General features: G+C 51.9%; 1 protein-coding gene across 1 annotated transcript; it reads left to right on the forward strand.

Annotated features, from left to right (window-relative positions):
• Positions 1 to 14,203: 14,203 nt before the first annotated feature.
• On the forward strand, positions 14,204 to 17,085 carry LOC136106455 (brain-specific homeobox/POU domain protein 3). The gene is made up of 2 exons (XM_065846789.2): positions 14,204 to 14,356; positions 14,931 to 17,085. Exons 1-2 carry the CDS (start codon positions 14,237 to 14,239, stop codon positions 15,834 to 15,836), a joined length of 1,026 nt encoding a protein of 341 aa, XP_065702861.1. The 5' UTR covers positions 14,204 to 14,236; the 3' UTR covers positions 15,837 to 17,085.
• The last annotated feature ends 362 nt before the right edge of the window (positions 17,086 to 17,447 follow it).

Consider the following 17,447-nt stretch of genomic DNA (forward strand, 5'->3'; position numbering starts at 1 on the left):
GCGGAGCATGGGGAAGAGATGCAGGATTTGCAGTCCGAGCTGCGGGGAGCGTCTGTCCACCTGCAGGGACTCGGGACACAGCCTGGCTACGTTTGCTAGCACCACTTTAACAAGATGACCTCTTTCCACACTGAATTTCCACCTTGTGAACAACAAGACACAGTTGTCTCTGTACAGATTGGAGCATCGTGCCCAAGTGTTGTCTGAATCCAGGAGTGTCTACCAGGGCTGTGGACCTGGGAGTGCTCCAGAGTCACTGCAGAGGCTCCTGGTGCAGCGAGATCAAAACAAGCACCAGCAAAACCCTCCAGATGAATCTTTGCCAACTCAAAAAGCTGCCTCGAATGCTGACATGTCCTGGTTTGATGCTTTTCTTGATAGCACATGTTGACAGGTTTTTCATTTCACAATGACTGCTTGAAATAAAGCCTGCCGTTTCTGATCTTAAAAGTATTTTCAGTAGCTGGGTAAAGTTGAAATGAAGGTGGTGAGTTTCAAAATTATCCAATAAGTTTCATGTCAGTCCCTGATGATTTACATTTAAGCATTTTTTTTTTTTTCATGCACATTTGGCTTTTCTATCCTGTTTCAAAACTGGAAAAGAAATGAATTCAACCCCCCCACACTCCCCCTCTAAAAACCCCACCACCTCACCAAATTTCTTAAGGAACAGAGAATCTGATTCCGGTTCAGAGGAACACAAACTGTGTGTGTGCAAGGCTGAGATTTTTTCAGCATGAAAAGGACCAGGGTGATCTGTCTAATGAGCATCATAGTAACGAGTATTTCTCATGTAAAGTATTTTCCTCTGGTCTGGTTTCAAGGTGTAGTGAATAATCCCATATTAGAAATACTCAGGAAAACCAAACAGCTTTTACTTTCATCAGGTAATCACAAACTGACATTTCTGGAGTAATTAAAAACACAAACAAGAACAATATCAGAAGCTAAAAGTAAGTTAGAAAATAAAAAATGTGGTCTGGAGGTCAAAAAATATTAGTTTTTTAGGTTTTTGGTTTTCCAGTAAAGAATGTTTAAAGGAATCAAAGTGTTTCCCCATGAACACTTCTGTTTAATCACAAGGGTATTTTTATGAAAATGAAAACAGTAGTGGAAAATTTTGGTTTCCCATTTACATATATTCTCTTCAGGGGCTCAGGTTGGAAATAATCAGCTTTCTAGAAGGAGGAGTAGGGACATTTTGCCCGTCCTTATAGCTGGGGATTGATCCCTAATACCAGGAGCTGGGTCTTGAGCCCAGATCTGCTCCCGAAGGGCACGGAGAGGCTGCCCGCCTTGGTGTGCTGGGGGTCTGTGTGGGCTTGTTAAACTGGTGCCGAGCTGGTGTCAGCAGGAGGCTGACAGGGATGCCCTCAGATGCCAGGGATGCTCTTGTACACGGGGGATGATCTTGTACACAAAGACGCCCTGGGGGTGCAGCAGGGGTGTCCCACATGGACCGGAGCAAAGGTGCTCTGATTTAAACCCACAAGCCCTGCTCCCGTTTTTGGCATCCCACGCCTTGTCGTTCCTCCCCACCAGCTTTGCCTCCCTTCCCCCATGGCCCCCTCCTCCCCCTCCCAGGAGCTGTGCAAGTCCCGGCTCCTCCGAGGGGTAATTGAAGCAGCACGTAGAGCATATGGCTGAGCAGGGATCCCTGCTGGTGCACCAGCTGTGAACTGGGTGCTGGGAGAGAGCAGGCGGTGAGGGGCTCCCGTCTCCCTGTCTGGCTGCCTCCCTCTGCCTAAGCAGCTATTCAAATGACACCTCTTAAGGAGGTCTTTGCTTTTTGGGGGTCTCCCTGGCTGTCTGGCTGCCTGGGGGGAGTGAGGGCAATGGTCAAGGCTTAGTCCTGGGCATCCCTGCATTGCTCTCTTCCCCTCGTGCTTGGGTCCACCTTGATGGTCTTGCCCCACTCAGACCCCCAAGCCCAGCTGCACTGACCCCACTTCTGTGATATCCCAGCTCTGCTACAGGATTCAGTATCCCAGGTGGTACTGTGTGGCAACTTATGAGGCTGATGGGTATTTGCCAGAAGCCACACAGGAGTGCATACCCCTGCACCAGGCTGTTTCCTATCAGAAGAGCCTGACTTGGCAAGTGAACTTGTTCCAGCTGCTGCAGACCCTCTCTTCTGACCCCCCCTAGCTGGGTCTTGGTCTCCCCAAAGTTGTATCCTTTGCCCTCCCAGGGATCCCTGAACCTCTCTATAGGGTGTCAGGGCAGGAGCGGGGGTGACAGAGCGTCTGGGGTGGATTTTGCCACCCTGTGTTCCCTCCATCACTGCCTTCAGGAGCTGTATGAAGACTAAGGTCTGTGTGAGTGATGCAGTAGGAACATACGAGCTTCTTCCTGAATCCTCCAAAGAACTTGTAATTGTATCATCCAGGATAGAGACCAAATCTTTCCCCACTTGTTGCCCTGGAACCGGATTTGGCTCTGATGCCTCTTCCCATCCTACACTGAGTACACAGCCAACACTACTATTAATGAAAGATCTCACCATTCTTTCTGTTCCCAGGGCTACCACAGCCTTCCACCTACCTGCTCATAATGGCTTCATCTTCCTGGTCTGGTCTGGGTTCCCCCAGGCAGAGGAGATGTCCTTCTTCCAACTTCTGTCTCTCCTGTCTCTTCCTGTCCGCCAGTACCAAGGACCAGGGAGGATGGGTGTTTTTCCTTGTTGCTCAAGTGGCTTCTACCTGGGAAGGGTGATCTGGTGTTTCACTACCTCCATTCGTGCTCCATCACTGTCTGGGCAGCAATGAACCCTTACGCCTGAGTACACGTGATATACGCTTACACTGTCTAGCTGATGGTGCCATGGCCATGTGGACTATGAGATGAAGGCGAATGGTCCAAGACATCCAGGAACCAATCCTGAACCACCTGGCTTACAGCACAACTGGGCTTCCTTCCAAGGTGGAAACATTTGGGATGGGACATGTCTGGTCTTCAAGATCACATCTCCACATCCTATCGAAAGCTGAAGAGATGAAAAAGGCTCCAGTCCCTCCAGCACCTGCCAGGCTCATATTCTAGGATGATCACTGAGCTTCTCCCTCTGGGTGTAAGGACAATGTCCCAGCCGCCAATGCTAGACTCCCAGATGGTTCCCCATGGAAGGGAGGTGGCAGGGGGAGACTCTCTATTGAAAAGAAAGGGGCTTCATTTGGAGCAATTATTCTCAAACTGAGGTGGAGGAAACCATCATTTCAGCATTTCCTTTTTTTTCCCCTCCTTTAACATTTGTTGTGTGTGTTTTTTTTAACACTCTGGCAATGGCTGAATATCACACAAGTGCCCTGTCAAGAGATATATTCAATAAACACTTGACACACAAGCTCAGGAATACATGGCCCGTGGCAAACATGAATTATTCAAATGGAAATCAAGATAATTTTGCTTCTAACTCAGAAAACCAAGACTCTCTTTTTCCTTCCTTATTTTTCCTCCCTTTCTCTCCTCATTTTCTTTCTGTCCTTTCTTCCTTTCTTTCGTTCTGTCTTTCTTCTTTCTTATAATTTCTTTCTTGTTCTTTTCTTTTCCCTCTCTCTCTTGCTGGAAATCCTAACTACATTAATTTCTAGAGAGCTCCCTTTGCTGAATATAGCAAGGCAAGGAGCAGAAGGAGTGTCCTTTGGATGAGGAGGCAGTCTGCGTGCTTGTCTCCTGTGGCTGCTGTATCCCTTTGGCTAGGGCTCCTGAGCAGAGGGAGCCCTGTGGCCAAGTGCCATGGAGGTGCTGTTGCAGATAGATTTTGCATCATGCATCCAAAAACTCACCTCTTAGTCAAACATGACTTCTTTGGGAGAAACAGGATGTCACAAGTGGCCTTTGGGTTCTCTACTACATGGCTGGGCCTTTCTTCTGCTCAAATATATCTCCCACCAGCTGTGGGAGTTGGTCAGGATGGAGTGGGCTTATGGCGTGAGTCTGGGATGGGGGCGTTGCATGGGCAGAGCTGCCCGGGGAGCCCTGCTCTAGGAGGACCTAGGCTGGATTCATGGGACTGGGGATTAACAGTAGACTGAAGAACTGAAAAAATGTAGAACAGGGCCACAAAGTAGAAATGGAAGTGATGACCAAAGCTAGAGGAAAGGAAGGGACCTCTGTTCCTACGTCTACTCATGATGTCCCTTTCCCTTCCTCTCACACTCTCTCATTTCTTAGCTGATCAGCACCAGGTGGTACCAAAGGCATTGGCTCATGGCAGCTCTTCCTCAGGCCAGGACTAAACAGACACTGAAGTCCTGTTGTTTACTGAGAAGAGCCAGAGGTGACTCTTGGGAAGGCTTTAGGAATGGGATGCCTTGACCAGAGTCGTGGGCAGCGGAAGGGGCATTGCCCTGTTTTCAACCACCATCTGGAAAGTCTCTTTCTGGCTGTTCATAGAGTTCCCTTCCACAGACTGGCTGAGCTTAATCTGGACTGATTTGAACTAATGACTTGGTGCTGGGAGCACTGCCTGCTCTGATGTGGGCAGAGATTCTCTACCGAATCATGGCACAAATGAGAGTTTGTTTCTGCACAGAAGCATGCTGGATTTTGATATGGTGCTTTGGTGTACAAGGAAATACAACACACTTGGGCCCTCCAGGCACAGAAGAGACTGTTCCAAATGGTACTTTCTGGGCTACACAGGCTTTGAGGTGCACAGACACACGTAGCAATGCTGTTCCCATCCATGTCTACAAGAGCCATCTGTGCTTTAGGAGCCACGGGGCTACAAGATGGGTTAGAGGAGAAGCGATCACATCAGTAGTCCACGGGGTCTCAGCCACCAGGTCCTGGCAGACCCTGATAGAAGTTAAGACAGTGAAGATGCTTTCCACAGATTCCATGGCTGCTTTCATCTTGTCAAACCTGTTAACTCTTTTACAGCTCCTCTTCCTCCCTTCCGTGGTAACATGCCCCCTGGGTGGGAGTAGGCTCCAACCAGCTCCATCCTTCCTTCCTCTCCCTTTCTTCAACACCGCTGGCAATGCCGGAGTTTCCCCGTTCCTGGTGAATGGCTGTGGTTAGTTGTGAGGTTGGGACTGGCTGTCAGCCAATCACAGCCCAGTAGCAGGGATCTAATAGCCTCGGCGCCAGTCATTTAAGAGGAAGGAGAATATAGGTCATCAGTGACATCATCTCTCGGAAAGGTGGGGGGGAGTTGAGAGGAGAGGGGGAAGCAATCGTTTAAATTTGGAGAGGAGCTAACTGGAAATTTGGGCCATCAGGAGAATAATGGGCCGAGAGGAAGACATGGGGATATTAATAGAGCTGGTTTCTGTAAGAGCTAGAGCAAGCAGCAAGGGATGGAGAACCACAGAGAGCCTCCGTGTCGGCAAGCGTGTGTTTGCCAGAGCAGGCTGGGAGCCCCCAGGGGCCTGGGAGCATCAGCCTGGATTCCTGCATGGCCACGCTCTGCAAAACCTCCTTTTGCATCCTGGAGCCCCAGCAGGTCTCTCCTCCTGCTCCTCACCCAGGGGTCTTCCATCCCCCCTCCATTCCATCCTGACCAGCTGCCCCTGCCTCACAGCCACAGAAACCCCCTGAGAAATCCCAGTGGGTCTGTGAGGACTGGTGTGGAGCTTGGTGTGGGTCCCGTTTGGTGAACTGAAACCAGTTCCCTTCATCTTCAGCCCCGCAGTGTTTCCATGCTAAATCAGGCAGATGCAACACCCCCAGGCAACTTCTGGTTGCATTTGTAGATTGCGATCCTTGACAGCCTCTCTGTGCTCACTCAACAGGGGCCCAGAGAGACTGTGGTATCTCCATCCTTGGAGATGTTCAAACCTCTCTATACAAAGCCCTGAGCAACCTGCTCTCACTGGCCCTACTTTAAAGAGGGTGTTGGCCTGGAGACTTCCATGCATCTCTTCCACATCTGGGACTCCATACCACTTCAAAGGGCAGACGACCCGCAGACACCACCCCTCCTGGGACACAACTTGGACATCCTTTTCTAGAGGGCAACAGAGTCAGGTTATGGTTGGATTCGATGATCTTGAGGGTCTCTTCCAACCTAAATGATCCTAAGATCTCCTTCACTTGATAGACATCCAAGAGGTACATCTCAGAGCAGGGCTGTGTCTGGCTGGGTCGGTAAGTTGGAATAGTGCTGAGGAACAGCCTCCTTGGGTGCCCAAACTCTCTTAGCAGCATCTTACACTCTCAGTGCACGCCCTGGTGTGGTTTGACCTGTGGTTTGCCACAGCAAACTGGGGGTGCTCTCACAGCACAGCACAGGTCCCAGAAAGGAACCTGAACAAATCAAGGGTGTCAAGCAGTGGGGACACAGGTCATTCCACATTTTTCTGCCTCTGGACCAAACACACCTTAATGCCTTTCACTCCTACCAAGCTCTCACTGTGCCGGAACTATGGGCACCTCAATTAATTCCCCACCACCCGTGAGTGTGCTGCGCTGCTGTGGCACCGCGATGGAGGAGAGCAGGAGAGGGGCAGTGCTGTTGGCTGAAAGAGATGCAGGAGTTGAATATGTATGAAGAGGGGAGAGAGAAAGGAAGGGGGTGTTCCCCTCGTTAAATATTTACCATCCCAGGCGGGTGATGTGATATTTCCTACCCTCTAGGAATTCCTAGGGACTGGCAAGGTGGACCAGAGAGGAAGAAGGGCTTTCCCTCAGCATTATCTAAGCAACAAAACCTTGTCCCCATGCCAGAGGTGTTTGAGGTCTTGGGGGCAGCACTGTCCCTGGAAAGGTCCGACATTCCACGTGGGGTGTGGAAGCAGTTAATCCTTTGCTTGTCAAGGCAGCTGGTGGTGCTGGGGTGGGCTTGTACAGACTCTATCACAGGTGGCCAAAGCAGGGACCTGGGGTTTCCTCCCAGCTGGGAGAGGAAGGAGGAAAGTGCTTCATTCCTAGTGGAAGAAAGTCCAATGGGGCAGAGTTTATGAATTCAACTTTCCCTCCTCCTTTTGCAACAAAACAGTCATGGCAGCCATTGCAGACTGTCTTCTGGGAGCTCTTTCTTCTCTGCTGAAGGAGGTCAACCACCTCTTTCCTTTTCTTCATCAGTATCCTACAGTGACCACTAAACTCTGCGACAGTGGAGGTCCTTAAAAGAGAGATCCCCTCACAACCAAGGAAGATTTGTGCATGTTTCCCCTTAGTTTTCCAAACAAACTGAGCTGCTGAGCTGTGCAGAGGAAACAGCATGAGCTGGGGTAGATCCCCAAGGCAGTGAACAGGCTTTGTAAGCAGCTGTGCATCTCCCAGGGGCAGATTACTCAAGCACTTTGCTGTTCTCCTCTTAGCCTGGGCTAAGGGACTGTTGTTTTCCTGGGAACAGACCTGACACTGGCAAAAGCTGGAGTGGGAACAGCCAGGAGCCGTGCAGCATCCAACACTGCTCTTCTGACCAGTTTTCAGGCTGGGCTGCACTGCTGCAAGTAGAGACCAGCGAGGTGCAGTGGGGAGGAGGGACACAGGATATCCGTCCCATGGAGGACAGAAGTGTATGGGACAGGCGTAAGACCATTTTTGCCTCTCTGCACTCACCTCATGCTCAGGTCATTCAGTTTGTCCACCTGGCATGATAGTACTGTAAAAGCTGTAAGAGGCCAGTTTGGGGCTGGACTGTATAAGTTGAGACCGTTGAATTTTTTGCAGTCCATCTCTGCTGCTGGTGCCCACGGGCCCTGTGCTGTCCTGCCCACCTCCCCTGTATCCCCATCCCACTCACTATCCTGCAGGCAAGGTTTGAGCCAAGGCCAGACCGTCCTGCGCCTGAAGGGCATCTTTGCAAAGCCACTGTGATCCAGGACAGGGAGCTGCCCCAGGGCCAACACCTCCAAGCCACGAGCACAGCCTTGCCAATAGCAAAAACTGCTTTTCCAGCTCAGGAAAATGCCCCCTCTGAGGCACAGGAGGAGAAACTTTGGGTTCTTATGTAAAATAAGTCTGTTGGTACAGGGGAAGCGTCCCTGTTTTCTGGTGGAAAGCACACATTCCCACAGAACACAAGCACACCCCAAAGTGGGCTAACACATGCCCTTTGCAGTCTGCATGGGCTTAAAATGAGCATGTTCAGCACCAGTTACACAATAGAAAGGGCTCAGGTACTCTCTGGCTGCAAATACATTTGATACACTGAAAGGGTTGCGGGAGCGTATCAGACGAAGTTCCTTACTTTGCTCAGGCAGCCTATCAAATATTTAACGGGCTGCCATAGGCAATTACATTAGAGGAGATAGTTAAACACCCCCTACCCTAGGGCACCCCCCTGCAATGTAAATCAAACAAATTGGACTCTTTTCACAATTGACACACACGATTTTACTTACTGTAAATAATTTAGTACTAAAAAGTCGAGCTACACTTTGCCCCATCTGGATTTTCTTTTCTCTTGCTCTCTCTCCTGCTCCGTGGAGTTGAGCAGCATGGACTCCGGGCTCCTAATGCAATAGATGGAGTGAAGGAATTTTGCTGCCTGGATGAGCTGTTAAAAGATTCCCATTTCCTAATGGAAGAAACCACACTCAGGAAACTTGTGAAGTTGCCCATTTAAAACAGTCAGAGATGTTCCCTGCCAGCTAACAGGGGATGGGAAAAATCCCTCCCTCCGGAAGGAGTTTAGTCTATTGCTGGTTGGCATCTCCTGGGGTCATAGCAATCTCCTATAAAAGTTGGCTGAATGGTTGCATTTTTTAATTAAAAGCTATCTTTCACGATTAGGCTCAGCGGGGTTTTAATAAGGATTTTTACAAGCTGGCTTGCAGCATTGGCCTGAACGGAGAGTCTTTCTCTTACACCTAGAGTGCTAGACCTGTGCATTAAAATACACTTGTGGTATTCAGGCTAAGGAACTGCTCTCGTCGTCCTCAGGAGCTATTTCTGTACTCCTCTCCCAGTCTCCAGAAAAAGGGGCATTTTGAAAGCGTAGGATTTTGAACCATGACTTGATGTTATTTTCTAATTCCAGCACAGAGTTCGGACTCTGTTGAGTCTTCTGTGACACCACTGTTTGCACAGAGTAGCACGGGGTATCACCTCAGCCTCTCGTGGTTGTGTTCTTGATCTCACATCAAGTTTAAATCAGCAGAAGTACCCTGTGCAGGAGAAATGTTCTCCTCAATGCCATGAGCCTCTCTCAGAAAACACATAGATTATAGAGTTTAGTGCATCTGTTAAAAAGCACTTGGGACTTGATTTTCCCTTCCTGCACTCAAACAGGTGATTTAAACCATCACTCGATCACAGTCTATGAACCTCTGGCAGGTAGGGCCACTTACACGTTTTCTGACAAAGCAAATTTTCATCAGAAAATGTAAATTCCAATGAGATTGAAGCATTTAATCCCCAAACATCTTAATTTTGATGGATGGATCCTCCCCAGGGTTTCCACAGATGGCGGGGGGCTGTGTCAGAGCTGTCAAGCTGCCAAGCGGGGCAGAGGGGATGGGCTAACAGGACGGGTGGCCCTGGGACAGCGAGGATGCTGCCAGACGCTGGGCAAAGCCACAGGCAGGGACCAGGACAGCTGGGGGTAGCGAGAACTATTGGCTATTTGGGGCTGAAATGAAGTATAAATCTAAAATTTCCAGTGCACTAGAAATTCACCATTTTTGGCTACTTCCACCTGCTCAGGTCCTGGGAAGGACCACAAAGGAAGGAGAGCAGGGAAGAAAGTTTTCCTTTCCTGTCACACTGGCCTGGTGGGTGGACCACCCTCCATGCACTGTTCTCCCAATATCTACATCACCCCACACATCATTTTATAGGGGCGGTCCTGCCAGTCCATACGTACAGGTGGGCAGCTGTCCCCTAATGTCTCTACCCACGCTTTGGGGTGACACCCACCCCGGGCTGCCCATCAGCATCATCACCTTTACCTGCCTGCTGCTGGAACATGTGTCTGAGCTGGCACAGACCGAGCCTGGGACAGCTGAGCTGGAGTTCCGCTGATGAGAAGAAAGTGGCAGCGGTCACCTGGGGACAGGGCCATTTCCAGCCAGCACAGCTGTCCGCTTGGGAAGGGCCGTTCTGCCACATCACCCTGCAGAAAGCCATGTCCCTTTTCCACCCAATCCTCTCCTGGAAACCTGGAAAGCTGTGTTCCCTCTGCTCTATGTTAGTGTTACGTTGGAAGCTGTTAATCGCTGCCAGCAGGTTTAATTGGTAGCTAGAACACACAGACCCCATTAAAGCCCACGAGGGTGCCAAGGGCTCTCATTCAGGCACAAATGAAGGAGCAATCAAACCCACTTAGGTAATAAAAACAGCTGGAGTCTGGAGGCAACTGCCTGAGGCACCAAACCACATGGCAGGCAGGACAATCCTCTAAAAAGTCTGCATTGAGTTGTCATTTGATTGAAAAACGTAGGGATTAGGCGGAGTGTTGCAAGATTTCATTGGTGAGAGACAGGAAGCCAGACAGAAACTATGGGTCATCTTCAGAAGGCAACAGACAGATGGAGTTTCTTGAACATACACGTTGCTGGTGAAAGTCTCCAAGATTAGTTTCCAGTGGGAACAACAAATGAGAGCATCTGATGTAGATGTCACAATACCCACAATATCCACAATATCCCTGGCCCTTTTTGCCAGTTTTTCGTGCCACAGCAGATAGCGACCACATCTGACCATCACAAAGAGCAACAATAAGTCAAAGGGCTTCCTGGCTTTTTATTTCTGTGTAGGGATTTATCTCAGAAGGGATTTCCAAAGCCAGCTCTTGGGGTGCCAGCTCTTGGCCTGGAAGGTGGCCTCCCCCCAGAAGGAGTTTGTTTCCAAAGAATTCAGATCATAAGGCTCTTTATTCAGTGTGTTTATTTGGTCTTTGATCCCGACTCTCCTATCTTTTATCCTTATTCTGGTGAAATACCTCCTGCTTCATAGGAGTTACTGTTACAGATGGATAAGAGAGGGGAATCTGGACTGTTGCATCTATGGAGTGATCAGGGGGTAAATCTGGTATATACACGAGGAGACTACAGTGAGTGTTGGAAGCTGCCCCATCTTACTCAAGAAAGCCATAGCTGAGCATTAGCAATCACCTGAAAGTTGGGGCCGTTCCTTGCAAAGTAGATTATAAAGATTCAGAAGTGCAAAGGGCTAAAGAAACAACCAGTACTCAGTTGCTGTGAAAGTAGTTTAGATGTAAGTTATTATTGCTACTGTAGAAAATTACCTTCTTATTTGGTGCTTTGCTTTGTTTTTGCACATCCTGGTTGTAAGATGCCTGTTTTTCCCAAGCCAGGAGGAACCTGGTAACACCTGAACATACTGAGAGGCTTTGGCACAGCTCATATGGAGGGCTTCTGCTCTTTTCCCTGCTGGGGTCAGCCCACAAATCCATGCAGGAGCTGGTAGGAGGACAGGTTCATCCATGGAACAGAGCTGGGAGGGAGTTCCTGCTGTCACTATGGTGCCCCACTGTGTCCCTCCCTGTGTTGCACATGTCTGTCACTGCTAGTGCATGCAGAGATGTGCTCGGGGATCCTACCCTGAGTATCTCTTGCTCAGAACGTTCGTTGCCAAGATAAAGCAAATCCAGGGCAAGATGCTCAGGGGTGTGATGAAGAGACACTCAAAGGGTGGAGGCTTGGCTGTTTGGAGAACAGGTCTGCTGAACTGGGGAATGAAAAGAAGGGAACACTATCTGTTTATTATCTATCTTTCCTAGATGAACACCCAAGATCCAAGGCTGGTCGAGTCTTTGGGCTGGCCTGGGACAGTGGTTCTGCTGCTGCAGCAATTGTTTCAGTGGTTGCAAGCGTGGAAAATGAGATGAGAAATGGCTTAATGCACAGGAAAATGTATTTCTGTGCTTCCTGCTGAGCTCACGAGCTTTGTGCTGTCCATGGAGCTTCATGGAGTCCCGAGCTTCTTGGAGGTGTGTAAAACCAGGTACTGAGTCCCTTAAAGTGGAGACTCTCATCTGACTTCTCCAGCTGACTCTATGAGCGATGTGCAGAAGAGGAACATGCCCAGGTGTATTCCCGGTCCCCAACCTCCTGGGCACATTCTGGGGCAGAATCTGGAGTCAGTTCCTTGTGCAAAAAGCAGCTTGGGACAAGGTTTGCTTCCTTCAGCACAGTTAAATCCAGGATCAGGGACTGAACTGCTCTCTCCAGACTTCCTTCTCTGAGCTGCTGAAATGCAGAGAGTGAGGAGAACGAAGACAGAGAGGTTTCCAAGAAGAGCCGAGAAAAACAAATCGTGAAATACCCTGACAAAAGCTTGTGGCTGTCACAAGAGAGTTAACAAATCCAGGAGTTGCAAGCTGAAGGGGAAAGAAAGTGCCTGGGCCCACTGCAGAGCACCCAAGGGGGACAATTCCCCTTTGCAATAATTCTCCAGAGGGTCCACGTACAGAAAGCTTCCAGGGAACCTCTCTGGCAGCCGCTCTCCTCTGCCCATCACCTGATGCTGTAATCTCTCCGCAAGCAGCAGAGGGGAGACCATGACTCAGAGAGCTGCGCTGAGAGCAAGCAGGAGGGGAAGAGGCTTCAGAGTTCCTACCTGCTCTTGCCTGCGGATAGTCAGAGCATCAGCACGTTGGCAGGCCACACTGCTGGGCCTGGTGGCCTCTGGCACATGTAGGACACCTCAATGAACAGGAAGGTCCGTCTGGACGATGGCATGTAGAGACTGCCATAGACCTTCTCCCAACTCTCAGGCCACGCAGGACAGGGCTTTCCTGGCAGCATCATCGTGCTGATGCAGTTTTTCCCCTAGGCAGACTACTCCAGAGTCAGGATTCATCCCCCTGTGGCCTCTCTTCCGCCCCTCTGTGCCAGCAATGTGCTACAAGGGTCTAATTTATGGACCTTCTCTCTGCAGAAGCATCATTGCTGTGCCTGAGTCTGGGTAGCAACACACATGGTGATGGTTGCCTTCAAAGTCTCCTGTCACTGGATATGAGCTTTTCTCATGCATGTCCAGACCCAAAGAACCATCTTTTGGGGGCCACTTCAGCCCCTCAGGCAACACTGTGATTAGGTCAGAATTTTCCTTTCCGTGTGACACTTGTTGACTCTGTCTGACCCAAGGTGTCCCCATGAGAAGGGACATCTCAGAGGATGCTGTGTGCAGGCTCTGTAGAGAACAGGGCGAGTGGGAGAGTGGCCCAAAATGTGTATACTAACCCTTTCTCCTGAAACACCTGCACCATGTAAAGTCGTCCTTGCACTCATTGCTGGGACTGGATTTTCTGAGCCGCATAAACACACACTGTTCCCTTGAGAAGGCATTTGCTCTGAGCATCACCAAGCACCCTCCTGTCCTCCATCAACCCCGTGGTCATCTCCCCCCTCTCCAGCAGGTGCTGGGGTTCCCCCTCCATCAGCCCCCCTGCTCTGGGCTGGCAGTGCTGCTGCCTGTCACAGGAAGGCTGTCAGGCTGGAGCGGTTGCAAAGAGACATACAGACAGACAGACATTAAGCCCATGGGACACTGCACGGGCAGGAGGATTTGGGTAATCAAGCCAGGTATCTTCGTTGGAAAAGGGGGGAAAAAAAAAAAAGTGGGTGAAACTTCTCCTTATTTCGTTGTTCTTATGGTTTTTAACCCACGGAACTTTTTCCCTTCGGAAAGAGGGAATTGGGAGTCAGGAAGGCTTCTGCTCACATCAGGGCTCGGATCTGCTCTGCTGCCCGAATTCAAAGGCAGCCCGGAGCCACGGGCAGGGACCCGACAGGGGGCTGGGCAGAGCCGGGGAGGCGGGCAGGGCCCGGGGAGGACTGGACAGGAGCCGGGCAGGGGGCTCGTCAGGGCGGGCAGAGCTGGGCAGGAGGATGCAGCCGGGGAGCATCACCGGCCGTGGCTGCGCCGTACCGCTCCGTGCCGAGCCGCGGGGCTGCTCGACGGCGGCGACCCGGGGCAGAAGAGGGGCCCGGCGGCCGCAGCACCGGCCCGGCACCGCTCGCCTCCCCCCCCGCCGCTGCGAGCTGCAGGGAGCCCGGAGCGATACCCCAACATCCCCGCGACGGGACGGGGGGACCGGTAGAGCGGCGCAGCGGTGGGGACCCCGGGGCTGCGCAGTAGCGGGGAGTGTGGGGGGGACCAAGCCCCAGTTTGGGGGATACAGCCGGAGAGGGGGGGTGAGCTCACTGCTCGGGGGCGGGCGGTGGGAGGTTCCTCCCGCGACCCGTCCAATGAGCGGGCGGGGGGGCGGGGGGGCCGGGCTATAATGCCATTGATACCGGGCGGTGGAAACAGACAATACCGCGCCCCCGGAGCCGGGCTGCCCGGAGCGCCCCTGCCCCGTTCCTCTCCCACCATGATGTCCATGAACAGCAAGCAGGCGTTCAGCATGCACCCCATCCTGCACGAGCCCAAGTACCCCCACCTGCACACCAGCTCCGAAGCCATCCGCAGAGCCTGCCTGCCCGCCCCCCAGGTAAGCCGCACTTCGGCGGGGCTCCGCGCTCCCCCCGGGAAGGGTTTCGGGGGTCCACCCTGCGCTGCGCTCTCCTCAACTTACTTTCTGTCTGGGTTTGAGGTTTTGGGAGGTCACATCCCTCCCGCAGCGCCGTCGGTCCGGCGGGCTGGGGGCTGTCCCTGTCGCCGAGGGTGCTCGGAGCTGGGAGAGGGAAGGCGGGGGAAGAACCGGGGGCCCCGTCCCTGGCTGGGGGGGAACAGCCGTCCTGCCCGCTGCCATCCGGTGAGCAGGGGCTCTGCGGTACTCCCGCCGGCTCCCTTCCCTGCTGCGGCTGCTCTCTTTTTTGGGAAGGTGATCCCGGAGGGACGGGTGGGTGCCCAGGGACTGACATCCTGCTCCTGGTCCTCTTATTTAGGGGGAGGGGAGAAGCGGGTTGAACTCCGTTCATTTTACCTGTCCCAGGCACTGCTGGAGGGGCAGAGCGGAATCTCTGTTAACACTGCCTTCCTTTTAATCCTCTTCCACTTTTCTGGTTTGTTTTTGCTCCCACTTTTATTCCACCCCCCTCCCCCTTCCCCCTGGCCCCATCCAGATCCAGGGTAACATTTTTGCGGGCTTTGATGAGACCTTGCTGCGGGGTGCTGAGGCTCTGGCCGCTGTGGATATAGTATCGCAGAAAACCCACCCCTTCAAGCCAGATGCCACCTACCACACCATGAGCAGCGTGTCCTGCACTCCTACCTCATCCTCCGTCCACCTGCACCACCCGTCCGTGCTGACCACTCACCATCCCCACCACCACCACCACCAGCCCTCCCAGGGCCTGGATGGCGAGCTGCTGGACCACCTCAACTCTGCCCTCCCGCTCGGAGGGGTGCCGGGCCCGGACGTGGGCTCCACACCTTCACACCCTCACTCCCACATGTCGGCCATCAACCACATGGCCCACCACTCCCAGCCTATGAACATGTCCCACCCCCATGGCCTCGCTTCCCACGCTGTCATCTCCGGCCCTGAGACGGAGACGGACCCCCGGGAGCTGGAGTCCTTCGCCGAGCGGTTCAAGCAGCGGAGGATCAAGCTGGGGGTGACCCAGGCAGACGTGGGCTCCGCGTTGGCCAACTTGAAGATCCCCGGGGTGGGCTGCCTTAGCCAAAGCACAATCTGCAGGTTTGAGTCCCTCACCTTGTCCCACAACAACATGGTGGCCCTCAAGCCCATCCTAGAAGCGTGGCTGGAGGAGGCTGAGAGGGCTCAGAGGGAGAAAATGACCAAACCAGAGATCTACACAGGGGGTGACAAGAAACGCAAGCGCACCTCCATCGCTGCCCCTGAAAAGCGCTCACTGGAGGCTTATTTTGCTGTGCAGCCGCGACCTTCCTCAGAGAAAATCGCTGCCATCGCTGAGAAGTTAGACTTGAAGAAGAACGTGGTGCGGGTCTGGTTTTGCAATCAGAGACAGAAGCAGAAAAGGATGAAATTTTCTGCCACCTACTGAAGAAGGAGCTGGGAGGGCGGTGCGGGGAGTGCCTGTTTCCCCGGCTGACCTGCCACAGTCCTGGCCCCCAGCCCCTCCGAAATGGACAGGGTTTGGGGTTGTTGGCTTCTTTTTTTGTGTGTGTTTTAAAAAAAAAATTGGAAAGAAAAAAAAAAAAGAAAAAGAAACCTAAAAAGGGGAAACCTGCCCAAAACGAAGCAAGCAGTTCGGTGCCTGCTCCTCACCCACGGGCAAAGCGGCCCTGCTGTTATGACTGATACAGACTGCTTTTGTAGATAAAACTGGAAAAGAAAAAAAGATGGAGAAAAATGAAAAGACAAAATGAAAGGCCGAGGGGGAGTTGTGGGGTGCCCGGAGTCAGGGCAGCGGCAACAAGAGCCTGGTGGGTCTTTGTTGCAGCTCCTCACCCCTTCCCGGCTTGGCTGGGGGGCAGGTGGGGGCTGTGGCACCACTCTCTCCTTGGTACCTGATCCTCTTCTCTCCAAAAATTAAGAATAAAAATTAAACAAAAAAGAAAGCAAGCCAGCTCGAAGCTGCCCTGGATGGCTGTAAATACAGAGGTGCTGGTCTGTTCCCCCGCGCTCGCTGCCAGGGTCCCCACGCACACACATGCACACACACGCACTTGCATGGTTTTGTTCGCTCTCCCCCGTCCCCAGCAAACCCATCGCATTTTTGCAATAACCTTTCTGTTTCTACCTCATCGGCTGAATTAAAAAAAAAAAATAAAATAAAATAAAAAAGAGGAGAAAATAATTTAAAAAAAGATAAAATAATAATAAAAAAAAAAAAAGGAAAGAAAAGAAAAGAATTGGCGCGTCCCTGGAGTCGCGGTTTGTTCGGGGAAAACGGAGATTTATTTTGCTTTGGTTTCACTCCAACTGTTGGCTATCCGTATTATTTCACTGTAAAATATCCTACGCTTCGACAATCATGTCATTCGGGCTCACAGGAGCGGCGGGACCGGCCTGGGGCCGCGGGGGTGCCCGAGCATCCCGGCCTCAGCGCTCCGCGGGGGCAGCCGCCTTTGCAAATAGTGAACTCTGCACTTTCTAAGGCAAGAATACTTTTTTTTTTTAATTATTTTTTTCCTTTGCGTATTTAATAGAGAAATTTACCTTCGTTTCCTTTTTTTTTTTTTAAATTTTTAATTAAACGATACTTCGTTTCGCTGTGTGTGTGCTGAACGAAATTTGGTGTCTGTGTACGCTGCAGCATTTCAAAAATAAATCATGCACGTTTTACCTCACCCTCCTGCCTCCTACAGTTACTGGGTCCGCCGGACACGGCTCCGGGGACCCCTCCGGCCCGGGGTCCCCCTTTCCCGGGGTGGCTCCAGACCATCCCCGCCGGTTCCCGTCGGGGTGGGGGACTCGGCCCTTCCTCTTCCGTGGGGAAAGAAACGAAATTCAACTAAAGACAACGAAACTCGGGGCAGAGCTGCTCTTCCCCACTCGGGACGCAGCGGGAGGTTCTCCCCGAGCGAGAGCACCGTGTTTCGGCCACACCGGCCGTTCAAGCGGGGTCTGCAGCAGCAGGTTGGGGGGTTTCTCCCTTTCCCCGCCCGGGACTAAACCAAACTCTGTGTATTTTGACGCCACACGTGTCGGA

The sequence above is a fragment of the Patagioenas fasciata genome, chromosome 11 (assembly GCF_037038585.1).
Source record: "Patagioenas fasciata isolate bPatFas1 chromosome 11, bPatFas1.hap1, whole genome shotgun sequence".
NCBI classification, from domain to species: domain Eukaryota; kingdom Metazoa; phylum Chordata; class Aves; order Columbiformes; family Columbidae; genus Patagioenas; species Patagioenas fasciata.

Coding starts and splice junctions, on each gene's coding strand:
- LOC136106455 (XM_065846789.2), top strand. CDS start 14,237: ATGATGTCCATGAACAGCAAGCAGGCGTTCAGCATGCACCCCATCCTG. Junction 14,357..14,930: donor CCTGCCTGCCCGCCCCCCAG/GTAAGCCGCACT, acceptor GGCCCCATCCAG/ATCCAGGGTAACATTTTTGC.